This window comes from Vidua chalybeata, chromosome Z (genome assembly GCF_026979565.1).
Source record: "Vidua chalybeata isolate OUT-0048 chromosome Z, bVidCha1 merged haplotype, whole genome shotgun sequence".
Taxonomy (NCBI): Eukaryota; Metazoa; Chordata; class Aves; order Passeriformes; family Viduidae; genus Vidua; species Vidua chalybeata.
In genome coordinates, this window is record NC_071570.1 from 10,664,023 (window position 1) to 10,691,485 (window position 27,463).

The 27,463-nt window shown below is 35.0% G+C and overlaps 1 protein-coding gene across 1 annotated transcript in view; it reads left to right on the forward strand.

The window, feature by feature from the left end:
• The window catches only part of CNTNAP4 (contactin associated protein family member 4), a 216,820-nt gene that overhangs the window by 168,217 nt on the left and 21,140 nt on the right, over positions 1 to 27,463 (forward strand). The window contains exons 13-17 of the mRNA XM_053931894.1: positions 2,048 to 2,245; positions 5,327 to 5,483; positions 8,456 to 8,583; positions 17,483 to 17,653; positions 23,769 to 23,987. Coding sequence (XP_053787869.1) covers positions 2,048 to 2,245; positions 5,327 to 5,483; positions 8,456 to 8,583; positions 17,483 to 17,653; positions 23,769 to 23,987 — 873 coding nt within the window. The remainder of the gene's footprint in view (positions 1 to 2,047; positions 2,246 to 5,326; positions 5,484 to 8,455; positions 8,584 to 17,482; positions 17,654 to 23,768; positions 23,988 to 27,463) is intronic.

Below are 27,463 nucleotides of genomic sequence, written 5' to 3' on the forward strand. Positions count from 1 at the left end.
TATTTGAAATGCTTTCCAGCCAAAATGACTGGAACATTTTATTGTTTTGTTTGACAAAAATTTAGTTTTACACAGTTATAACTGTTTAAAAGAATACATGAATAAGCTAGATTTGAACTGGCTAGGGCTAGATATGCTCTAAGTGTTGAGAACTTGACTTAGAAACCTTATAATAAAATTTTGATGTTGACTTGAGCAATTTACCTAGTCTCACCATGTCAGCTCCTGACTTTGACTTTTAAACTGAACTGTGCTTCATGACTGGCACAGGCTTTTAAAAATAAATATTCTAGTGTCCTGTGAGACTAAAAGAGACCAAAGAATCACGGCAGAAAGATGACAATTTTTCTAAGTGGGTATAACTCTCCAAGGTACAGTGTAGTGTCTGATTTATCCTTGTGTATCCATGAACAGCTGTTCCTGTTTTCCTCAGTCACTCCTTATTCACCACATTAAGCAAACATCATTGATCAGTTCTTCATCTCAAGATGCATTCTGACAGGATGAATCTTCTATATTTGTTTTGTTCCCAGTTTCCTCATGACTGGTATTCCCTTTTCCCACCAGAGGCAGGGAAGGCAGATGCCCACATTTCTTACTGCACTGCCTTGTCTTTGACATTCAGGGGGCTCTATTTTCAGCCAGCTGGGAGGGACGTGCCATTTCCTGATTTTATTCTCGGAGATCAGTTTCAGAATCAAAAGCCTAGAGTTCACACTGTCAATTAAAATGCTACAAACTTTGCAGTTATCTGGTTTTCTTTTTTGTGTAATTTTGGGAGTGTGACAATGAGTTGAATATGCAAATTGTTTGTCTTCATTTTTATGTTCAGTGTAATGTTTAAATGTATTTGTGTCTGTATGTATATCTGTCTAGCAAAAAAACTCCACAACCACAGAAAACAGCACCCAAAACAAATAAAGGAACCAAAATTTAAATCTGTATTTCTAGCTAACTGGTTTTTGACAGTCTAATTACATCCTTAATAAAATTTTATAATTAGAGAAAAAATATTTAATTTAGTTTTTCTGATTTACTTATCTCTAAGTGACCATTTTTCTTTCCTTTTTATGGAATTTTATGTGATCTGCCATGTGTGGTCTATAGGCAGCTGATGAAATAAAATACAGGTCTAGTTAGAATACTACTATTAGAATGTCTGAAATATTATATCAATACTAAAATTTAGAAAAAAAATAATATTTCTCATTTGTTTTCAAATTACGCTGGCCATAAATATGCAAAAATACAATGGCCATGAATCTGAACTTGACTATCCCAGATGGGCTTTTACTGGAAGTCTTCTCACCCCTACCTTGAAAGGGGTTTTGGTCAGGAGAGAGAGTTACAGGTTTTGAAAGTGCAAGTTGAAACAGAATAAGCTCATTTTTTTCCTATTCACATTTCCTATTCCTATTTGATCTTGGGAAAAATACAAAACAGAATTATATGAGCCTTCACCATACCTACTATTTAATTTTAGGTGGCAGTAATAATTCACCTTTATGTAATCTTAGTTTTATAGTAAACACAGTATGCACAAGATACTTCTGTTTCTTTGTATAATAGAAATGGCCTGTAGGCCATTTTCTCTTACAGAATAAATTAATTCAAACTATAAAGATGTATGTAATGTAGGTAGATTCTAGGATAGAATTAATATTGCTTTATGCATTATTTAAGCCTGGGGGAAGTAACAGTAGTGTTTTTTTCATTCTAATATTTCATTGCAATTTACCACGTAAACAATATTTTATTTCTGATACAAATATTTGGATGTCATCACATATTCTTTCCTTATTGAATAATCCCAACAATCTGAATATCTGCTACACTCATGGCACAATGATCTACCTATGAACAGAAACAATTAATAATTGTTTTCATTTCTGCTCAATGATTTATGTCTGTTTCATGGGCTCCAAAGGGCTTTCTGTGATTAAAGAAGTTATCTTGAAGTTTGGCTGGTTTCATCATACATGCTCTTTCCCTTACTAACTTATGCAGCGCTCTGATTCTTTATTACTTTTCACATGTGTTTTGAAAGATGCAACATGGACAATTATACAGCATAACAGCACCAACCTAACCAGAGTTAAAAGTGCTAATCGAGAGAACCCACACACTGTGTTTTTCAAGTATTCTGCCAGCCTAGACCAGCTTCAGGCTACAATAAATCTTGCAGATCACTGTGAACAGGAGCTGGCTTACTACTGCAAAAAGTCAAGGCTTTTAGATAAGTCAGGTAAGTAAAGCAGACAAACCTTACTATGTTGCATCATGCCTTTTATTTTACTGTCTATTAAAGTTATTTATTTCCAACAAGGCTGTGGCGTTTTGCTACTATGGAGTTTGAACTACTCCAGATATTGAGTTCTCAGATTCTATAAGTTGCCAAGAGATATCTGAACTAGGAAAATGCAAATGTCGATTTATAAAGATTTTCTTTCAGAGAATTAAATTCACAAGTTAATTTCTCTCATAAGACTTTTAAATTAACAGAGATTGTTATTAAGATCCCCTCTTGTTTGGTCTTCCAAGAAGTTTCTAATTTTAAAGAAGGAATTAAAATATTACTGGGGAAATATTTTCTTAAAAGAGCACAAATTAGTGTAGATACCATGAGAAGTTAATGTGTGTGCTTAATGTGCATGTTGTGAGTTCTTGACAAAATACATCAATAACATTGAATTTCCACTATTCAGTATAAACATTCTTATAAAGCTCAGTAGTTAAACTGTAGATTATTGACAAAATTATAATTGCCTTAAGAAATAAAGAAAGGTCTGATCTACTAAAGAAAAGTGAAGTTATGTAGTCTATTTAAATTTTAACTCTTACTGACACAGAACTGGTGTTAAAGGACTTTACTCTGAACATCTAAGCACTCCAAATAATGTGAAGGTAAAATCCTCTTTTTTTTTTTTAAAAACTAAGTGAAATTTTTTTGCTTGTGCACCAGAAACTCTTAAGATGCTCAAAATTGATTCCTTGGCATTCTTTCCTACTAAGCAGAGAGAATGCCTCTGCGTGAAGCCCTCTCTAGTTCTGTGTCTAAGCTCTTTCTTTATACATTCTTTCTCCCTAATTATGACATGGACATCTCTGGGCTTCTTAGGCTGGTGTTTGCTCTTGAAAGAATATCTGTTTGAAAACACCTCCACAGCAAAAAAAGTGAACCTGCTGCTTAAGGTGTCCCAATGAACCTTCATTTTTCTGTAGGCTCCAGATTAAAGCTATGTTTAGATGGTCAGAAACCTGGTTTGCCTCAAGCAGAAAGTTTAAAGACCTTTTTTTTTTTTTTTTTGTCCAGGGAGATTGCATGTAAATGTGCAAAAATGATTCATTATCTACATTGTTATGCGGTTTATATTACATATAGCTGCATATTTATAATATGCACATAAATGTGCTAAAATAAATGTTTTAAAAGTGTGCAATCACTTGTTAGCTTTGAATGCTAAGAATAAATAGGTGTGAAAGAGACTTATATGAGACTTCTACAAATTTTCTAAAATTATTCTTTTTTTAAACTCCATTTAATCACTCTCATTTCTGCTGTTTATAATCTTCACTAGGTATGCCTGAAAAATAGAAATTTTGATGATGGTTCCATAATATATTTTTTGGAACATACAGTCCACCTAGTAATTCTTAACTGACTGTATTTTAGGAATGCATTGTATTCAATCAGCCTGGATAGCATTTGCAAATGATCTCATTAAAGATGTCATTGGTTAATACATTTATGTGATCATTATGAAGAAATCTCTAACCATTTTAATTAATGGCTTTATTTTGCCTAGGAGTACTTTCTGCCAAGGCAGTGAAAAAAAATCTGGGCTAATCAGTATGAACTTGCAGCATTTCACTAAATACTCTCTCCTCACTATTTGTATGAACAAATAACTGAGACCAGCTTTTAAATATACCCTAATGTCCCTAGGGAAACATTGGGAATGCTAATTCATGACTACAATATAAACCCAAGGCATGCTGTTAAAGCAGCAGAAATATTCTGCTTTTTACAGTCTTAGTAGCTAGAACCTTTTTAAAGTGTTGTCTGATAAATTATTTATACACGGTCTCTGGATTTTCTTCCTCCTGTGATGGTTTGCAAACACAAACACTGATATTGGACATTGATGCTATTATGCAAGCTTGACTTTTCGAAAAACTGCTCACACTGTTTTTTGGCCTGCTGGGCTGACAGTTGTGTGGTAATGAATGCAGTCAATATGTTCGCGATCTGAAAGATTGTCAGTGTAACAGAGGTCTTATCTAACAGTGAGGTTTAATAAGCAGTGGCGCTTGTAAGCAAAGTTGAGAGTAGAATAAATTCCAGCTTCTTCATGGGGGATGGGTGCTGAAAATGGAGCTCCAGCCAAAGCAAAAAAAAAATGCATCTGTAAGAAATTCTATAGTTTAACAGTACTTGATTGCTTCTCATGCCTTGACTTTCATGCATCCCTCACCCTTCTTCCATCTCATTTGAGATAGTTTATCTTTATGCTTCATATCATTTAGCTATCATGGGTTCTGTAGATATTTCTTCTGTTGCTATGCTTGCTTGGCAATATCTTTAAGCTTATTCTGCAGTACTGTAACATTCAAGAAACTAAGTTTTATCATTTTGCTACAAACAATGCTGACTGGATGAACCACAGAGAGATGTAATAGTCCTGGGCAACCTCACTGCTGCTCATCAGATATATCAACTTTATTATGGGATCATCATTAACATGATTTCTGTTGTCTCTGAGTACATAAATTCTGAATCTGCTGTCCATGACCTAACAGCTGTCTTTGGGCATTTTTGATTAACACCGCTACTCAGCTACTTAAAGCTCATCACAGATATGGATAGTAATACTCTTGGTAGTGGGATGAGGCCATTTCTGTGACTTCCCCCATTCTATTTCTGTGGTTCCAACATCTGAAATTGATCTTTACTGAGGAATATAAACTATCCTGATTTTTAGGATGATTATATCTACACTTTCATGGACCATTTTAAAATGAATTATATAAATTGACTGCTTAAGATAAATTATTCTAATATCATGGCTGGCTGAACTAGGTACTGTGAGTTCTCTTTTCTATTAACGCAAGAAAAAAGCGGTGACAATCACTTAATACATGATAACAAAGTATTAAAATTAATAATTACTTATCAAGTAAAGCTGGAAATTTATTTTTTCCCGGTCATTTATAGGTTTTAGATTTGAGCAGGGTTTTTTAACTTTTTAAACTTTTTGAAAATTATTTGGATGGGAAAGCTGAGAGAAGTAGGAGACAAGACATTGATTTTCTCTAACCTTTTTAGATGGGATGCCACTGAGCTGGTGGATTGGAAGAACCAATGAAACTCATACTTACTGGGGAGGTTCCTTGCCTGCTGTACAAAAATGTGCTTGTGGACTGGAGGGAAGCTGCATTGGTTCCCAGCATTACTGCAACTGTGATGCGGACAGGGATGAATGGTGACTTTTTACTGTTCATTTTTCACAATACTTTTTTGTTAAAAGTAAATAAAGAAAATATACAGGCCTTAGTGCTTTTATAATACCAAGGCAGTTGGAAATCAACTTGCCGTAGTGTCATCTGATCCTTTGCTATAGAACATAATTTTTCACAAAGTTATTGTTATATATCTTAAGTATTATTGCTAATTCTTTCACTCTTAATTTTGGGGAAGATTTAATTTTACAGATGATTTCTAGTCTTTAGTATATTGCATGTTATAGATTAAGACAATAGTTCTTTAGCACAACTTCAGTTAGTTTTAGACTACTGAATGAAATTAAAGTTAAAATAAAATGGTCTGTGAAAAAAGTTAATTTTTAGCATAATTTATAACTACACTTTAAGGTTTAGACTTTTTACATCCTTTTTTTTTTTTTCATCTACAACATAGATAAAGAAATTAATACTCTTGTTTTCAATGAAGCAAAGCATTCATATGGAGTCCTATTCAAAGAGAATAAATGGATTTCTAGAACGTACATCTTCCAATTGTGCCTAAAATTCTTTGGTGTCATTTATGATAACTTTAAAATAAATAATATAATGAATGAATTCTTGTTATAGTGTCAGATCTGAACCTGACTTTTCATTTAGTAGGATCAGGTACAACTTTCTCAACAATAGCTCCAGTGCAGCCCAGGATTTGATAAAGCAGAGGGACTTTTCAAATGAAAGCTCTTCTGTTAAAGAAACTTTTATGATCTTAAAATTATGAAGTCCATTTAACTTAAATAAATCAAGTTCAGTGAGTACATTAATATATGCATTTAAAAAATCAAGCAATACATCATTTTTTTTTTCTGAAGGTCCACCCTTCTTTTGAAGGAGCAACTAGTGAGTTGAGTTGGAAAATGCTTTTTTCCTCAACATGAGCAGGGAATTTAGCAGACACAGAAATGAAATTACAAGAAAGAATTGATCGAAGAACAATTCTTCACAAGCTTCAAAGATTTCTGGAGAAAAGAATTTCCTATTGCAGAAAAATTCACAGGGTGATATCTGCAACATTTATTCCAATAAAGAGATTAAAGAAACATATATAACACTAAGAATTTCCCTATTATTATGCTGTATGAAAATAAAAACAATATTAATTTCTAACATGAAAATAAAGTGTTAAAAGATGAATGCATTTTGAGAAAAAAATTAGCACCATTGCTCAGACTTGTAAAATATTCTTGCTCAGTTTTGTCATGCATTCAATCCCTGCTCACATATATAGGTAAATTTTTAAAGGTAATATATTTGTAAATACAGTAGATGAGAGGATTATGTGCATGTCTTCACATGGCCATCCACCTGCATTAAGTTGCTTAGATGTTTATGAGTGTATTAATTGCAAGTATAATGACTCTGGGTTTATATTTCTGTTTGTATCCACTTTTGACACTTATAAGTAGAGATTCTTCCCAGTGACTCCAGTGTTATAGCAGTTATGTGTACACTAATTTTGGTACTTGAGATTAATGTTGTATTTGGTTTCCTAGAGACTACTTTTGGATCAGTTGGCTAGTTACTGTTCACTGGGTGGACAAAGTAGGTAGAAGCTATGCTTGTTTGAGATGCATTTTGAGCACGGAGAACTAGTTACACACCATGGTTTTGAAACACTGGTTTTGACAGTTTACATTTATAGTGAAATCTATATTATTTCATGCATTGGACATAGATTTAACTCTCAACTCCTTATTTGACTAATCAAAAACTTTAAGTCTCTAGAACGCTAGAACAGAATGATTTTTTTTTAATCTGGTCCTACAAATTTAAAAATTGAAAATTCTCTCCACAGAAGATAATTTCTATTCAGTTTCCTTTTGTTTATAACATCATTTTACTGAAGCAAACACTTCTGGTGTTTTGAGGGATTTTCTTTCAGTTCTAAATTAGAAACCTGCAGTATCTCACCTCATGAAAAATAAGCATTTAAAAAAACCCATGTTTTGCATTCCTCAGTTAAGCAAAATAGTTTGCTAAAAAATGTCCATTTGTTTGCGCTGCGCTCCAAAACAGATAAACAGAAATTGTTTATTTCAGAAGAAGGATGATGATGATGATAGGAAAGGGAGGGGGAGGGGAGAAAAAAGTCACTAATTTTATTAAACATGAGGAGTTTCTGCTGTTTATTCTGAACTATTTGCTTTGCCCTTAAAGGGAAGATTAAATCATGAATGGACTGAATGGACAGATTGAATTTTCCATAATGGTCCTGAGTAACTGAGCATTTCCATGGATTTAGATAAAGGAATTTTAGGGCCAAAACCGGTGCTTATGAAATTTAAAAATTCAGTTCTGGCACTAATTCAACAAAGATTTTAAACAAAGAAGTAGGTCTAATATTACAAGTACTAGATGTGTGCTCAGAGTGCAAATTTTGCATATTTTCTTTTCTGCAAGAATCATATTTGTAGCATATACTGTTTTTTCTGTAGTCAGCATGACTTTATACTTTTCTATTTGTTTTTTTTTTTTTTTTTGTCAAGGTGGGAAAAACTTAGACTTACTTGAAAGTTATATTAAGCCATTAAATATTCCATACTGATGACAGAGTCAATTACAGATACACTATGTCCTTAGGAACATAAAATTCATTTGCAAATTTGACTTGAGCAAATTCATTGCCTTAGGCAGCCAGTTAGGTGCCCATTTATTCAAGAGGACTTTTCTCACACTTGTTTTATGGTCACAACCATAAACCACCCATTTCCAGTGAAATTCTTTTAGTGCTGTCAAATGAGCCCAATATCAACTCCAAAGCATATGTATCTATATTCAGTTTTTTGTATCACACATATACAAACACATACATACATATTTAGGCAGCCTTTTTCTTTTTTAAGTTTCTTTCCTTTTCCTCAGGAATGTGTCAGTGATAATGAAATATTTATTAGAAACACTTAGGAGAGCTATGGCTTTCATTTTACCTTTTCAGGACAAATGATACTGGCTTCCTCTCCTACAAGGACCATCTACCAGTAACTGAAATTGTGATCACAGATACTGACAGACCAAACTCGGAGGCTGCTTACAAACTGGGGCCTTTGCTTTGCCGTGGTGATAGTAAGTAACTACTGAAGAGTTTTGCTAAACAGTGATGAATTTTTTCTGCAATAACGTCTAAATATTTGTTACAAACCTAAGATAGACTTCTATAAATATCTCATCCAGTTCTGTTTGGACTTAGGAAAAATCTCGCCATCATCCAGTGCCTACCACAGAAATAGTGAACATTTCCTTTTCATGATAAGCATCAATAGTGAAAACAGAAAGTTTTATGATAGTTTTCAAACAGATATTTTGGTTTACCCAACTGGAATGAAATTATGAATCAATCATTGCATGAAGGGGAGTTTGTAGCTGGTTACCATGTCTTGGGGACATACCATTCACTAGCTATGTATACATCCATCACGAAACATTACACATATTATCTCCTCTGAATTTTAATGCATCTAGGAAAACTATACTGTGGGAGAGTAATTCAGTGTATGCAATATCTACATGCAAATTTTCAACTACATGTGGGAATTTAAATTTTACAAATTTAACAGCAATTCTAGATTTACATTCTAAATACATATATGTGGCATCCAGAATAATATGTTTGAGCAAAATGACACCTTATTGAAGATTTGTGATGGTACTTCTGTTTTAATAATTTCCCTATTTAATGGAAAAGAGAATGTGTTTGGCTTGTGTTCAATAGTAAAGTATTACACAAAATTCTATGTCTGCAGCTGTTTGTAATAAAAAATTACGAATTAGAAGAAATGCTATAAACAAGCCCAAAGAACTCAACTGAAGAGTTGGATGGGCCATATTTGATATACAGTTGAGTAAGTTATTACAATATTCAGTTAGGTTAATTTCCTTAAATCATGTTACCTTATGAGTTTTCATTAACTTATCTGTTATCGATAATAATTATTATATTTAATATATAATAGATACAGTATTTAGAAATATTTTCATTCTTTATGTGATTTTCCTCCTTCATCATATGATGTCATGTTTGGTTTTCAAATGTCTTCAGTTTATATGAGTAAGAGAAATATCAGTAAAGTACTGATTTATACTTTTAAGCCCACTCAGAAAAGCACATAGATAAAAACATATAAATTAGTATGTATTTATTTTTGTGTCATCTCTGTCTCGTCAGGGTAATTATGCCTGGAAGATTTGTTAACAGATGTGTGCTTCAGCACTGCATTCTAATTTTCTTATGAAAATTCATAAGACTTAAAAATCCTATCGCTTTGCTAGTCTGACAGCTGATTTTTAACTGATCATTTGTCCTACATATCATGGGGCTATGATATAGTATTAAGGTATAATTCAGAGTGATATGACCTACAGAGGTCTCCTGCTTACAGCAGAATTAGCCATGAGTTGAGATCACTGGTCTCTCAGTGCTTTGTCAAATTGGTCTTTGAAGCACCCAAGGATGGAGCCTGCTTCTCTGGGCAGCTTCTACCACTGCTTGGCTACCCTCAGTGAGAATTTCTTTTTACTTTTATTAAGCCTGAAATTCTATGCTTTCACCATAACCACTGTCTTTGATACTCAGCCCTTACACCAATGCAAAGACCCTGTATCTGTCTCTTTGATGATTTCCCCTTAGGTTTTGGAGTCTACTGTCAGGTTCCCCAGAAAACCTTTTCCTTCCCCAGGCTTAAGCAGCCCTCTTCCTCCTGCCTGAAGAGCAGGACAAGTGCTCCAGATCTGAACATTCTGGTGGTCCCCACAATATTTGTTCCTGTTTATTAATGTTTTCCTTTGCTAGGGGAAGGAAATTGGAAGCCCAATGCAGATGTTCTCTTGCAAATGTCAAATAGAGGGGGTTAACCACCTCCCTTAATTGACTGGCCATGCTCACTCAACCTGTGATGCAGCAGACCTCCATTGTGGCCACAGAAAATGAAGCCAGTGATTAAGACAGCAATGAAACAGAAACACTTAGAGCTTGTGTAGTTCTAATTACTGGGGGGAAGAATTTCAATTTCACTACTCACCAAGTTCCCAAATATTACTAATTACATAACCTGACCTCAGATATGACAGATCTTAAAACATGGAAGTCAATGAGCTTCCTTGGAGTAATCTCTAAAACATACAGACAGTTTTGACACCTATTGACCTCTCTGACTTCATTTGATGTTTGCTTAGTCTGGGTGATTGAATTGCTGCAATATTTCACACTGATGATGAATGATCACAGTATTTCTAGACAAGCTGTGACAGAGAATTGTAAGATATCATGAGAACAAGCATTAGAACTCAGTCTGAGTGTCAGAGAAATATTCAGGTAATGTCATACAACATTATAGTATTTGACTTCAAAAAGAAGCAATTTTGAACTGAAACAAACTCAGTGAAAAGATTGCAGACTATAACAGTTCATGGTCATAATATAGCAAAAACCTTGAAATAAGAACATTGATTGTTAAATAATGCAATTTTTCTCAGTCATTTACGTCTTAAAGGCAGTATGAGAAGACATGTATTTAAAGAGGTAAGAACTAAAATTTGAGAAAACAAAACAATTTCTGAAGGAAAATAATTATGTCATAGATTTTGACATAAACACAAAGTGTTAAGAAAACAACAAATCCTATGAGTGTATATAATCAAATATCTAAATACAAGTTATTATATAATTTGTGGCATTATATATATATATAATATTTTATAATGTATAATATATGATATATTACCCATATTATGAAATTATCATATAAATATTTTATAGCATGGTATGTAATGAAGTCCAGAGAAGGGCAGTAAGGCTGATGAAGGGCCTTGAGGGCGAGTCCCATGAGGAGAGGATGAGGAAGCTGGGCATGTTTAGCCTGGAGAAAAGGAGGCTTAGGGGAGACCTTATCACTCTCTGCAACCACCTGAAAGGAGGGTGTAGCCAGGTGGGGATTTGCCTCTTCTCCCAGACAGCCAGTGACAGGGAAAGAGGACACAGTATCAAGCTGCACCAGGGGACATTCAGGTTGTACAGAAAGGGTTGTTAAGCACTGGAGTGAGTTGCTCAGGGAGGCTGTGGGGTCATCATCCCTGCAGGTGTTTAAGGAAAGACTAGATGAGACACTCAGTGCTATGGACTAGTTGACAAGGTGGCCACCAGTAAAAATTTTGACTTGATGATTTCAGAAGTCTTGTGCAATGTACTTGATTCTGTGATATATCCTACATAGGAAATTATATATATACATATGTTTATATGTATATGCATATATATATATATATATATATATATATAAAAGATGTAGACTGTATTGAAATATATTAATATATTTCCTCATATATATTATGTGTTATAATAAATACTGAGTACACAACTTAGTAGATTTTTTTCCAATGGTCATTGTGTGTCAGTAGTGAATTTTGTAATGAACATTTTCTTTAATATTCAGTTTTACAGTTAACAAAAAGAGCTATGACTTGCAGTAATTTCTGAGTTCTACATATTCATTTTCACACTCGACAAAACTGATGAAGATTACACTCTTGCCAGGCCAATGCTTCTAGCAATTTGAAGCTGCAGAAGGAAAGAAGACCATTATTAAGACTTTTTTCCTAATCTGAGGTTGCTGACACCCATGAGGGTCTAATTAAATGCACTTTTAATGCACTTTTAATGACGTTTACCTTTGGATAGGTGAAGAATACAAAAAAGCTCTAGTGGCAAATACCCATTTTTCAGAAGTGCTTCAGAAGTATTCTTTCAAACAAGAAAGAATAGTTATTCTTGGATTCACAGTGTGATTTGAATACTCTTCAAAGAGATCATTGCTATTTTTGCTTCTGTCGCTCTCCAGAACTAAATGATAAAATTGTATTTCACAGGAGATATCCTTTATTAAATAGGTTTCTGTTTTATCTGACAAACATAAGTTTTTCAGAATAACTGACTAGCATACGATGTAAAAACATGGAGGAGAAGGTTCACTGGCATTTATAATACCTTCAGTACTTCATTAAATGACTCAAATCTAAAGATCATAAATTCTTATTCCATCAATAATCTATTCCTTATGGGACAGTTACCTGGGAGGAAAATAAATGGGCAAAATAAAGTAGAACCATGAATAACTGGCTGAATTGAATTGCCATAAACCATGCACTCCACTGACTAAGTTTCCAGTAGATTTACTTATTTGGGTACTTCTGAAAAGTCATGTATCAAGTGCAGTCCAGCAGAAGTTGGCTATTTATTGTTGCATATTTTTTTCACTCTTTTATTTAACATTCCATTTCTGTACTTGACTTCTTTATTTTAGATTTTAAGGATTGATCTCTTCAACCTTATAAGAAAACCAAACCATATTAATCAGAGCAAGGCAGGAAAGAGTAGCCTTCTGTAAGAAAAAACCCAAAAAATCCAAAAGTAATATAAATATAAATACAGTCTATTTTATAAAAGTTTTTTAAAATTGCATTCACATGTTATTTATTTTTTCAGCATTTTTGATAAAGTTACCTACCTATATTTGTAAGATGCCAAGGTACAATGAGAGTACTAAAGATATTCTAGAAGAATATGGCCATTTAAAAAACATTAGTCAATAGTATTTGGTGACACTCAGCACCACACATTTGAGTAGTACTCACACTTTTCTGTCACCTTCAAAATGAAGTACTGATTTATTACTGATTCATTTCTATAATTCCTTTCTTCTCTACAGTACATTTAATACATTTAAAACTGTATGGTATGACTGCTGGTATCAGATTGAAAAATACATCTAAATATAGTGAAAGTTAAGGTTATCACTAACATATATCAGCTGAGCAGGGTAACAGGAAAGATTTTGAAGCATATAAGAGTGAACAAAGTCTTTGGTACATTAATAGATAAAAATTCTATGGTCTTCATGAAAAAAAAAGAAAGAGTTATCTTCATTATTTTTGTCATTATTGAAGTAAAAGCTAGATGTTGAATAAATTCCAATAAAGTCAGTTAATGGGAGTAGATTTAAAAAAAAAACCCACCCTTCTGTGTTGGGTGTTTTTTGTTCTTGTTCTTTTCATTACAAAAGCTCGGTAGACATATTCTGATTTATTACTATGAATATCTAGTATGTATTAGGACATAAAATAAATACAAAATACTGAAATATAGCTAATGTGCCAAAATTATGTGCATTAAATGGGTGATTGCAATCTGTCAGCAAAGACTAATTCTTGGGCCAAAAATAAAACTGATGATATAGATCATAATAAAAAATAATATAAAGATACTATAATGCATTGTAAAGATAATATATCATTCAGCAAGAATTTACATTAATAAAGATAAGGGTAGTACTGGTGAAGACACAGATAGACTCTAATAAGGTATTTGATGGAGTCTTGTTTACTTGGCTGAATAAAAAAAAAGTAAATTCAACTGCAAAATAACAGTGCTAGCATGTAAATGCAAGCAGATAATCCATTCAATGTGAGGTCTCAGTTTGACATTTAAATGAAGAAAAAAATAGTGTGAGCTTAGAATATAACAGAGACTAACTGTATCAACCATTCATGATACCTTCATTAAAGCAGCACAGTAAATTTCTAATTTAGCAAAAAAGAAATCTGTTTCATCTCTCTTCAGTACCCTGAGAAATCAGGGCATGCCTTTTATTTTCAATAGGAGAAGTATTTGTAAACTGTGTGTTCAACTCTTCCCCCTTATTTAGCATTATATAAATTATTATTAATTCATATTTGTCCTAACTTCAGTCTAATCAACATTGTTTTGGTCCTCTTTACAGCTTCCTGCATAATCAAGAGGTTTAATACAAGTTTGTGATTACCATTTTACATATATGAGGAGAATGTAAGATTAAAGGATAGCATTACAGAAGCTGAGGTTCATTTTTCAGTGAAAGCATTTAAATCTCTTTGCTGAATTTGAGCATAATCTGAGGTGATGTGTTAAACTTAAAAAGAGTTTCATAGAGAAAGAAATTTCAAATAATATTCTTGAAAGCAGGAAATAAAATCAGGAAATTTTTTAATGTTTGGGAATTGAAGCTACACTGTGTATGAGTACATAAATAAGCACAAACTGACAGTAAAAGCATTTGTGAATTTTCCATAAATTGACATTTTTTAATGCAATCAATTGAATATTTTTCCTAGACTAAATTCTCTTTTTCAGACAAGAACTCATTCAGGGAATCTATATACTCCATGTTATATCAGACATTGAACTAGATGATTGCAGTTTTCCCTTCTGGTCTTTTATCTGTGGATCTCACAGTTAAAAAAAAAACCCAAAGTACAAAATATACTGTTTGGCAACATAAGATCTTTGTTTTCTCTGCTTCAGCACTCAATGTCCCTGCTGACAGAATGAAGATCCAACCGTTAAAGATATCACAAGGGATTGATACAAATGATGAACAGATTTCAGTTTTGAGTAGGAACTTGAAAAGCGCAGCGAATTGCAATTGCACGATTGTTTTGAGAAAGCTAATTTATCTGTCTTGTTATTATTTTCCTTTTTTTTTTTTTTTTTTTTTTTTGTTTTACAGTTTCAAGTTGGCAAGGCTAGTTGATATATTCCAAAAACATATGTATATTTTTCAATAAAAATAACTTCATGTATAATTTATAAGAATAGGATCTTCCTTCTTTTTACTCAAAGGAGGACTGCAGTCTTACAGCTTAGATAAAATGCTAAATAATATTGATTTCCTAAACAAATGATGGTTGGCAGTTCCAGAAAACTAAATGGGAGACTGTGAGCCAGATGCTGTAAAGTTAAGAAATTCTTTTCCCACCCTGATTTACAACAATATAAGATACTTTGTAAAATACTTTTCCTAAGCCTATATTTAAGCTGCTTTACTGATAAGAGTATCTTTACATTCATAAATTACACAGTTCTCAGAGCTGAGAAAAAGAATAGTTAGACAAGAAAAAGCACTAACTTAAGAGAGAAAAAATAAAACTTCCTATTCCTGTCCTCCCTGAAGGACTCCATTTTGATTTACAAATATTCAAATGCTTCATTGAAGCTAATTGTACCATTACTTTACTGGACTGTTACTACCCCTATTGCCTCTCTTCTAATTGCTGGCAATGTTCTACCAATTTTGTATAATTTATAGTATTAAACTTCCTATTGTGTTTGATTTACTGGTAACAGCCAGCACATTATTTTTAAATAGCTTTGATACATAGCTGTTAGTCACAACAATTTTTAAGTTTGCTCTTTGGGAGCTATGACCTGACAGAGTTGAGGAACATGGGCTTAAAATTCATGCCAATATGTAAGACTGCTGCTTTTTTCTGGGGGCACTTTTCACAGGTTGGTAACTTGAAGAAGCCCATAAGGCAGCACAGGAGAGCAAGGTGAAAAGTTACGTGTTCTCTTCCCAGCTGGAGCCATCTGTTCACAGCTGCTTTACCATGTAAATATTGTCCCAGTGGCTGCTTTGACTTGTGATAGCTGGCAGTTCTCCTGAGTGTCAAAAGTCACAATGAGCAATTGCCAGAATATGTGTGAAAATCCTGCCATGCTGCTTTTCTAGGGTTTTCTAGGTTTGGGTTCCAAACCCTGCCAAAAATGGTAAAAACTCTGCTGGAATGGGGGAATAGACTTTAATTTTACTTCACTGGCTGTGGACTAGGCCTCCATATACACTGTATTATAGGTTTTGATTTTGCAGGGAAGAAAGAAATTTTCAAATTATTTTTTTTCTTCCCATCCTAAAAGCAGAATGTGACTGGAGCAAAAATTACAGTTCTGCGTAACTGTTAGACTGAGATCACAGCATTATCAGGAGAATATTCAATGGGCTTGATCAATTAAATAAGAAAGTATTGAATGTCTCATTTGGTTTAGAAAGCAATATAGCTTAATAAAGAAATACTGATATATCTCTAAAGATTCAGCAATATTAACAAGGTACTTCTAGTTGAACACCATAAATGAAGATTACGTCCTTATTAGAAGAGGGTGATATTAGAGATTTTACATCAGCATTTTAAAAATCAATAACAAAACCTTGCAAATTATGATTGAATGCTTACTTAAAAATAAATACAACCAGGAAAATATATATGCTAATTTATTAAATTTTGCAATTTATTTCTTTGATTTCTTCTACAGGAGATATTTGTGCTGCATTCTTAGAGATATCTGGTAAATTTCACTGGACTACAATGATAACAAGTCTCTTTTCCTTGTTATGCAAAATACATATTTAACAACTCTCATAGTTATTTCTTGTACTAACTAATCCTAGAGTTGTAAAGGTTAGAAAAGATCTTTAAGATAAAAGGTCTTAACTGTTAGGCTTGCACCACTCCCATGTTCACTGTTGAACCATGACCTCAAGTGCCATATCTACAAGTTTTTCGAACACTTTCATCCACTCTGGGAAGCCTGTTACAATGCTTTACAACCCTTTCAGTGAAAAAAAAAATTGTCATGTTTAATCTAAACCTGAGGCCATTTCTTCTCATCCTGTCACTTGTACCCTGGGAGAAGACACTGGACTCTGCCTCACTACACCCTCCTTTCTGGTAGTTGCAGAGAACAATAAGGTCCCCATGAGCCTCCTTTTCTCCAGGCTAAATGGCTCCCTCACCCATACTACTTTAATGTAGGTATAATACTTCATTCATAGCTACTATGTTTGCTTACTACATGAAAGGATACATCAGGTCATAACCAGACTTCCCAGCTGAGATGAAATTAATTTTGTTTCCTAATTGTTTTTTTGTTGCCTCAGCCGAGCACCTTTATTCTTGATGAAACATGATTCTACATTTCCCAATAATGCCTGCCTTTTTGTGTTATGAGCTAATAGGGAAGCTTCGGTGGATGTGAGACTCTATGAAGACTGCAGCCCATTCTTAAACCTGGGAATTTTCTTTTGTTTATCAGTTATAAAACTTACACTAGAAATGTTAGATAACACTGTATCTATCATCCTTCCATTCTGTTTACCAGGAACATTTTGGAATTCAGCTTCCTTCAACACAGAGACATCCTACCTGCATTTCCCCACCTTCCATGGAGAATTCAGTGCAGATATCTCATTTTTCTTTAAAACTACTGCGTCCTCAGGAGTGTTTTTAGAAAACCTGGGAATTCAAGACTTCATAAGGATAGAGTTACAGTGTAAGTAACATGACTGATAGTGTTTTTGTTGTTATTGTTATTATTATAAAAATTGGATTTTATTTAATTTAAAGGGGGAGTATTTAAAAACTGTTCTCTACCTTTATTACTTCTAATACTACTACCAGATCTTTATCATTATCAGAAAAAATCACAGCACTGAGACTAAACAAGTATCCATTTGAGGAAATTTTCTGCCCCAGGGGTTTCTTAATCTGAGAGCATAGCAATCAGCCCCTGACAGCTAAGACTGTTTCTACTTCTTGTGTTCAGTGCATCTCTACCGCCAAATACTCTTCCTCCAAATTTTAATATCAGACATTATATATGGCTGCTGGAAGACCCACTCAATCACCATGTGTGACTCAGACCTCTTGTGCCACAGTACCTTAAGTCGCACATTCTTTTTTCTTTTTGTTTTTTTCTTCAATTTTTTTTCACTTTATTTGTGCAGACACAAATGCTTAGACTTACAAGCAGAAATAAATTTTTGTTGCATAAGAGAGAATTAAACATCCCACTAAATACAACATAAGGTGACCAACATAAAATGAAAACTTTATCTTAGTTGACTCAATGTATTTTTCTTATATTGCTCATTATTGAAGAGGAGAGTATTTGAAAAGATAAAGCATTTTTTCATTAGACTTTTGAATTAATTTGAAATGTCACATTAATTGAAAAGTCTTCTTCTTGCCTGGTGACTGAGTTCTCTAAAAGTGTTCTATTAGAACAATTTTTAACTTGTGATTAGACAGTTCCTCATTTTTTACCAAATCAATTTTGTTACCAGGCTCTAGTATTATATGGAAAAGAGTACAAATAAATATATATGTTGTATTGCAAAATATTGCTATAGAAACATTATATATTTTTTATTAAAAAGTAAAATATTCTGTTTTCTTGGGTTTTTTTGTCCATGTTAACGTATGTTAATGAAACAAACCGGAAAATACCTTCTGTAGGTAGTTTAATTATAGAATATTATGTAGTGTTTAATGAAATTGGTTTTCATAATCTCAAACTATAGTGCTGTATTTGAAAACTACTCTGTTTTCAACTTTTTTTTTACCAGGTTTTTGGCAGTATGAACTGCCTTCTGTTAAAGTTCTGTGAACAGTTTAAAGGACAACAGCATTGTAAACTCAGTGTCATGCAATACAGGAAATGTGCTGGATCAGCACTTCAGTGGAGGCTCTCTGAAGCAATGATGATAGTCTTGTCTGATAAATTATTTTTCATTTTTAAAATAAACAGTTAAATCATGGAAGCATTAAAGGAATGGTTCTGAGTACTGAATTTATTCAGACATTTGTTAGAAGACCATAAGTTTTTCTTCAGAATAATAATATGAAGACAGACTCATGTCACTTGTCCCATTCATTCATAAGCATAAAAACCACTGCATACTTATGGGTTTTAAATGACTTTATATGAAAAAGGAGGTGTGAGAGAAAGCAAAAGGCTGAATTGGTCTGTAATTTCAGCATCTAAAAAAGCAAAGTTATCTCATTATTGTGTAGAATATAGAGATATTTTTCATAAACACCCTAATTTGTTGAGTAGACAGACCTATTATTTTTTGCATGTCAGATATAAGTTAAATGGAGGACTGTTTGTAGTGGACCTAAAATTGTCTGCTTTTATTGTGGAAAATATCAATCAGAAAAGAGCAATATATATTTCCATCAAGAGTACCTTTCTCAAAAAAAAAATCAACATGAGCATTTCATATAGCATAAGATTGTTGCATCCCGGGTTGATTCAGTTAGGGGTTTTAATAAGGTTAGTTAGCCAGTTCTATGTACCCCCATTTTCCCCTCACAAAGGTCTGCTCCAGGTTGTCTGCCATTGAAGCTTTCCCATGTCAGTCTTGTAGTCACCCCCTGTTCGTTCCTGAGAGTTCTGTGTCAGTTACTGTGGCGTTGCATCATTTTCCCCGGTCCCAGGCAGCTCTGGAGAGCCCAACTAAAGGCGCTGTTTCTCGGCTGGATCGGGGCTGCTGCTTGTCCCGGGCGCTGCTGCGTTCAGTGCATCAGGATGGGGCTGGCCGCGCTCTGTGGAGGGAAGGAATGTCCAATCTCTCCGTGCAGTCGGCTGGAGAGCTTTTATTGCTACATGGAGCTGTGATAGAGAACCGTGACCGCTCCCTAGCACCACGTGGACAAAATGGCGCTGGGGCCGAGGGCGCGTGGGGTTTTATAGGGGGCGGGCTGACAGGGCTGAAAGCCCCCCTCGCCCAATGGGGACAGACAACGGGGGAGTGATGAGGACTGGGGTAACCAACAGGGACGCGACAGGGGTGGACACAGGGCTCCAGGACGAATGGGGTTGCGGGGACGGGGTAACAGACACTGAACTCTCAGGAGTGAACAGGGGGGCGATTACAGGACTGGCATGGCGATGCTCCAATGGTGAGTGACCCAGAGCAGACCACCACAGGGTGGTGCATGGTGCACAGGGGTACACAGAACCGGCTAACTAACATATATCAGAACTCCTAATCTGAACCCAAACCCGGGATGCAACAAGTTACCTCATCCCTGTATTCCTATTCGTCCCAGAACCCTGTATCCACCCCTGTTATATCCCCATTGGCTGCCGTGGCCCACGTCACTCCCCCGTTGCCTCCCCAGTGGGCGAGGGGGGCTTCTGCCCCTTCTACCTGCCCCCTATTAATCCCATGCTTCCTTTTTTCGTCACCATCTTGACCACACGCATGCTAGGAGACAGGCGCCGCTCCAGCCACCGCAGCAGCCATGCGGGAATTTCTCCAGCCACGCAGGACAGGGTGTGCCTTCCTTCGCCCCTTTACCACCTCTCAGCATCAGCTACAGAACACGGCAGCCCACGCCAGAGGCTCAACCCTAGAGCTCCACAAACATGCGGCAACACCGGTCTAGGCAAAAGTCAGCGCCATTAGCCGGGCTCCCAAGCTGTCTGGACCGAGGCGAGAAGAACGCAACACCGCACAAGATGATTTATATTTCACCATAATCGAACTCCACATCCTTTATAATAAATATGAATGTAAATTACTAGCCAACACTTATGTTCTATTAATAATTTCAAGTAAATTAGTATCTTTTATGTCTATAATAATAAATAACAATAACGTAAATGTCAGATGTCACTTTTTAAGATGATGATGTGAGAAAATATTTAAAACTTATTATATCATTAACATTTGACATTCAGTACTTGGGAAGACTGATTTTTTGTAATATTTTATTGATTGTTTTCAAACTATATCTAATTATTTTATTTATGGCTAATTATTTTATTTATGGCGTAGTGATCTTTAGACATTGAAGTCTAGCTTCAAACAAAAAAGTCAGATCCAGAAACATAATACAAAATGTGAAACTTAGAGCTATTCTGCTGGTTTTATGAAGTTATAAACACCATAGTGCATCTGTGTATATATTCTAGAACACTCTTGCAAAAATGGTGTATGCATCCTAACTGTATTTTAAAACAGAGGGTAAGTAAAAGAAGATGTTTGTCTTCAATAAGATATTTGATCCCTTATTTTTGTTTTGCAATAAGTTATAAATGCATGTTGAACTTCCTGATTTACTGATTTCCTACAGAAGTATTTCTTGAAAGCAACAAAGCTGATTCAACGCTGAAGAGTATACTCTGCTAAATACTTATAGGACCAAAGGTTACAAACTCTAGCCAAAAATCTGGGTATTTTATATTGAATGCTTACTGAAGGTTTATTTCCAAAGAGTTAAACAGAAATTTAAAGTAGGTTTGGAAACACTATGGTGTATTGATTTGGTTGGGCTTCTGCAGTTGCTTTGGAAGCAGTTCAGAACAGTGCAATATGCAACTACTGGTGGCCTTTGTCTGCTCAAATTTGCAACTTACTGTCCAGGATGAGAGCAGTTCAACTGCTTCCTTTATGGAAAATGGTAGGATTTTGCATTCTGTAACATATTAGTTGGTAATCACTTTCTGCTGCTGCACTTGATGCTTACACTCAATACTCTGGATGGTACCCTGTAGCTATACTTTCTGTTAGTTGTTCTAGCCACAGCTGGGCAGTGACCACTCTCCATGACTACCATCAACGTGCACTCCAGTTTGCCAGTCTGTACTTGTGCTCTGTCTATGTTTGAATGCACTAGGGTTACAAGAGTTCCTGCAATTCTTAGATAGTTTTTAAGTGACACCAATGTAGATAGGACTCAAAAAATATTTTTGTGTCGGAAGAGAACTCCTGTATGCATTCTCTTCTGCTGCCTAATAAATGACCAAAGTGGTCTCTGCGTATGTCCTTTGTTGCAAGATAACAAATTTTAGAATCCAGTATCATCCTTCCACGTCCTGTGGCTTATTGTCTTGGTAGTTCTTATAAAGGCGAATTTTCTTTCAAGTTTGCAGCATTGTTGTTACAATATTATAGAATGTTAAGTGATTATATCTTTCACTTTTTCTGACATGATCTGGTTAGTGTTCAGACACTACAGTGGATGACCATGAACTCATTCTTGTTATTTCAGCCTTCATATGTAGAACTTCAGGGATTTCTTCCCTTTTTTCAAGATTATACTAATTTTTTAGTGGTACTAACATATTTAGTTATTTCAGCAGTTATGTAAAAATCTTTATTATGCATTTTCTTGCCTTTAAAATCTAAACAATAACATTATTTATCAGATCTGTCATTCTGATATGCTATTCAATAGGCCCATTCAGTAAGTTCAAAGCAGAACTTGTGTTTTCAGGCTTAACTCCATGAGTATCCAGAAGATTACAAAGACCTCTCTGCAGAAGGTAACATTCAGTAGAAATTCTTTTTAGCCAGTCACATGGACTTTCTGATGCTTTTGTTCTCCTACTATGTGGTTGTTTTTGGTTTTTTTTCTTTATTCCACTATAAGGGGAGAGTGAGTTCTCAGCTTTTTCTAAATGAAAGACATTTATCCTAAAATTAATTTAATTTACTGAGGAACTGTGTTTAGATATCAATTATTTCTTATTATTCTGTAAAACTGTTCATTTTTAAGCAGAGGAGGTCAATTATTACAAAAGGCAATTTATAAATTGACTGCACAATACACTTTATATTATTTAGTAAGTGAAACAGTTTATGTATTTCCCATTTTACTTTTCTATCTTAGGTTCAACTATTATAGAAAAATATAGCAACAAGATTTAGGGCTTAAGGGATTGCAAATACGTGACATTATTCAGTCTAAAGGTTGGCCAAAGTTGATTTAAATATTTTAAAATATCTAATGTGTTTTTAAAAAGTGAAAAGAAAGTAAAAAAAACTGCAGGGAATATTTTTTCCACTTCAATTAATTCCTCTTTAAAATGTTGTTTGAAGCTCATCTAATTCCCTGGATTCCTAATTTTTTTAGTTTTCAGTCAGAATTCAAGGATGTAAATAGGAAGATTTTTTTTGGATCTGTGGTATCATTATCCATTGTCTAGGGAATACTTTTTTTTTCATACATGATTGTCTTTGAATATATGAAATAAAGACTTTCAGAAAGAATATTCACAATTTTCAGATCTTCAATATTCTGGTATATACCTCATCTTTTTATTTTGATCTGCAAAGATTCAGTGATTTTCTAGGCAAATTATGAAACTGTGTAATGTGAGATTTGCTCAGAGAAAAACTCAATTTAAATCATAATTTTATAAACTATATCAAAATATTCCCTCTGATGTTTGTTGAGACTATATGTATAAATAACAAAAGTGAATAGACAGTAGAAAATGCTGGTTGGATTAGAGCTGTGATAATTTAAATATAGTCAACAACAGCAATCAATTAACATGTAATCAAGAGATGCATTTCATCCAAACTGCAAAATTGCAAAGCTAGCACATTTCACTGTTTCTTGACTACTATGCTCTCCAGGGGTCCGCAAACTGAATGGTTTCCATGCGGTGCATAAATCATTGCTCTTGCTGTCAGTGAGTGTGAAGAATGAGCTGCAGGGGCCCCTGAAGTAAACTCTTCCTCTAAAACAGTCTTATCCCATGAAATAGTAGGCTAAACCTTAAAGTAGCTTGTTCTACTATTAATTATTTTGTGACCCAATTAATTATGAAATAATTTAAATGTCTGCTACTACTATCCTCTTTCTAGCTCCATCTGAAGTGGCTTTTTCATTTGATGTGGGAAACGGACCTAGCGAAGTCATAGTGCAATCACACAGCTCCTTAAATGACAACCAATGGCATTATGTGAAGGCTGAACGAAATGTTAAAGAGGCTTCCTTACAAATAGATCAACTTCCTCAAAGATCTCACAGTGCTCCACCTGATGGACATATTCGCTTGCAACTCAACAGCCAGCTTTTTGTAGGTAGGCAGTCCACAAAATATTTCCTAATTATCATCATAAAAATAAGAAAATGCTGGAGGGAGGAGGGGAAGAGAAAGTGCTATCAACAAGATCTTTTGAAAACACTTTGTATGATGATATGAAAGACTTTGTGAAAAATCTGTGTAGATATTGCCTACTTTGATATTATAGATCTCAAAGCGCCTGGACAATAGTTACTCCAGGACAGGATTTCAAATTTCTTACTTATTTTGAGGTTTGCTTGAAGGACCAAGGATCTAAGGACCTAGATTTGCACCCTTTTTTGAGAGGATGTAATCTACTAAAGGAAGTTGTGCCATTTCTGTAATTTCAAGGAAATTTTGTTGTGTCTCTTTATCCACAGCTTCTCAGGTTGAAACACAACAGAAAACTATATAGAGCTATGTGTTATATCCACACTAGTGTTCTTAATATAGTATTGACTTATGAATTCATAAATCTCTGGTGTAAATATATGTTTTATAGAATCAGAGCATTTAAAACTGGCCCTACTTTTAAAAAAGCCTTTTTTTTATATCTGCCCTGAGAAACTCATACTAAATTAATGTAAGTTTTATTTGCTGTGTGTTGGGGAGGAATACATTTAAGGGCAGTAGTGTTCTTAAACTGTAGGTACAAAAAATATGAAAACTTATGAAAAAATGAAATAAAGAGAGACGTCTTCTACGCTCTGATGAAAAATTGTATCTGTGCATCAAAAGATATCAAGGGAAGAAGATGGAGACTAGACCAAACATTAAAGAATTTTATATTTTGATTAAAAGCATAGAGGATTCCATAACAAAAAATATATATCCAATGTATTAGTTCCAATGGAGTTAGAAGTTTTGAGATTGGTTTATATTCACAGTAATGCACTAGATCTATTAATAGAAAGATCAGATTTATATTTACTCTGCGACAGTAAATTGTATTGCTGTTCTCTGACTTGACTTGCCAGGTAACTGTTATTACATGAATACCTGAAATTAGATCAGTGAAATGGTCTAATTCTATAGGTATTTTGGCACTATCAAATCTAAAGACTTTTAAAATTATTTAAACAGTTAGCTGGTCTCTAGTTCTTCTAATCATCCTCCTAAAAATATAATACTAACCTGTATTAACAGCTGAACTTCCTGGCAACCTTTTGGCCATTGAATAGAGTGATTTTTTTTTTTTTTTGTCAAATAATCTGGCAAATTTGAGTAAAATTATATACTCTTGTCCATCTCTTTTATGGAGCTGACAACATAAAACCAGTTTTGACTTATCTACGGGTAAGTTGTCTAGCTTGTTTTCTTCAGATAATGTTCAGGTGAATAATTGCACTCGAGTTGTGACTTTGTTTTGCATCTGCTGCTGTGGCCTTTTATTCACTCTGAAAATTCACAAAGATCTGGGATTAATTAAAGGATCTAGAGAAAAATGAAATATAGAATGTCTTTAGAATGACATTAGCAAAGGCACTCTTTACTTAAATATCATCTTGGAAGTCTAATACCTTCCTGACTCACTCATTACTCAGTCAGTAACATGAAGACTGTGATTTCTTCAGGCTAAAATAGTCTTTACTTCTTGTGAAGAAGTAAAGAACATGTATACACTCTGTTTTTTCAAAAGCAGAACTAAAGCCTAAAGCAGCCCTCCGTGGAATCATAGACTTGTGGAGTGATTAAGATTGAAAGGCACCTTAATCTTGTTCCAATTTCTTGCCATTTTAATAACAGGGATGGTATGAAATTGCCACCATCAGGCTGTTTTGTTCCATTGTAACTGAAAATAGCAACAGCTATGTCAAGATATTCCATGTAACACCAATAATTATACAAACTGTGAAACTGAAAAAACCTAAAATGGATGATCACATGGAAGCATTTATCTAAATGAGAACTGGAAATGTATGAGAATTATAGTTTACAGTCTCATACATTGTGGAATATTTTCTACTTCTACTTTTTAAAAGAGGACAAAGGACAAGAAACATCAGTAGGTGCTGTGTGCGGGGTTGGTTCAGTTAGGGGTTTTAATGAATGTCAGTTAGGTTGGTTCTCTGTGCCCCCATTTTCCCCTCACAATGGTCTGCTCCAAGTTGTCTACCACAGGAGCTTTTACATGTCCATCTTATAGCCACTCCTGAATTCTTCCTGAAAGTTCTGTGTCAGTCACCCCATCCTTGCAATCCCATTTGTCCCAGAACACTGCACCCACCTCTGTTATGTTCCCGTAGGTTGCCGTGATCCACGTCACTCCCCTGTTGTCTGTCCCCATTGGGCGAGGGGGATTTCCACCCCTGTCTGCCCGCCCCCCATTTAACCCGATGCTTCCTTTGTTCAATCACCATTTTGTCCATGTGCACACCTGGGAACAGCCGCTCCAGCCACTGCAGCAGCCACACAGGAAATAAACATTCTCAGCCACGCAGGCAAGGTGTGCCTTCTCTCGTCCCTTTGCTTCCTCTCAGCGTACGGCTGCGAAAGCTGCATTACCCACGCCGGAGCGCTCAGCCCTAGAGCCTCTGTGCATGCAGCAGCTTTGATCTCACCGAAAGGCAGCACCTAGCTGGGTGCCCCAGCTACCTGAGACCGGGACAGAGAAACAAAAGCTGCAAGTAGGTTGTGCAACAAAGGACAAGAGAGATAGTATGTAGGTTACACACCTTGCTAAGCAACACAGATGAATAAAATGTTAGCTATCATGAAATGTGCTAAAAATAAGGAAAATAAGTGAAAAGAATTGAATCAACAACTCTCATTACTCTTAGCATTGCTCTGTATAGTTATCACCTCTACTTGGTAATCAGATGTAATCTGGCTGATATTCCTCTACATAGAAGAGCATTAACCTTCCTGTTATTAAATAGACACAACTTTCTTCTGAGACAAAGTAGATTGGAAGAGGTACCAGCTGAGGGATACCATAGAATCATTAAGGTTGGAAAAAACCTCCAAGATCACCAAGTCCAACCTTTGAATGAACACAACGTTGTCAACTAAACCACAGCACTAAATTCCACATTCAGTTATTTCTTGAACTCTTCCAGGAGTTGAGACTTCTCAACGTCCCTGAGCAGCCTGCTCCAATGCTTAATCACCCTTTCCATGCAGAAATTCTCCCTGATGTCCAACATGAACATGCCCTGGCACAGTTTGAGATTATGCCCTCTCGTTCTGTCACTATTTTCCTGGGAGACAAGGCCCACCCCCATCTGGCTCACTCTCAGGCAGTTTTAGAGAGTGAAAAGGTCACCCATGAACCTCCTTTTCTCCAGGCCAAGCAACCCCAGTTCCCTCAGCTGTTTCTCTCATGAATTACTCTCGTAACCATTTTAGCCACCCCATTCCCTGTCAACTGACACGCTCCAGCACCTCAGTGTCTTTTTTGTAGTGAGGGGCCCAGAACTGGACACAGCACTCCAGGTATGACCTCTCCAGTGCTGAGTACAGGGGACAATGACTGCCCTTTTTGTGTTGCCA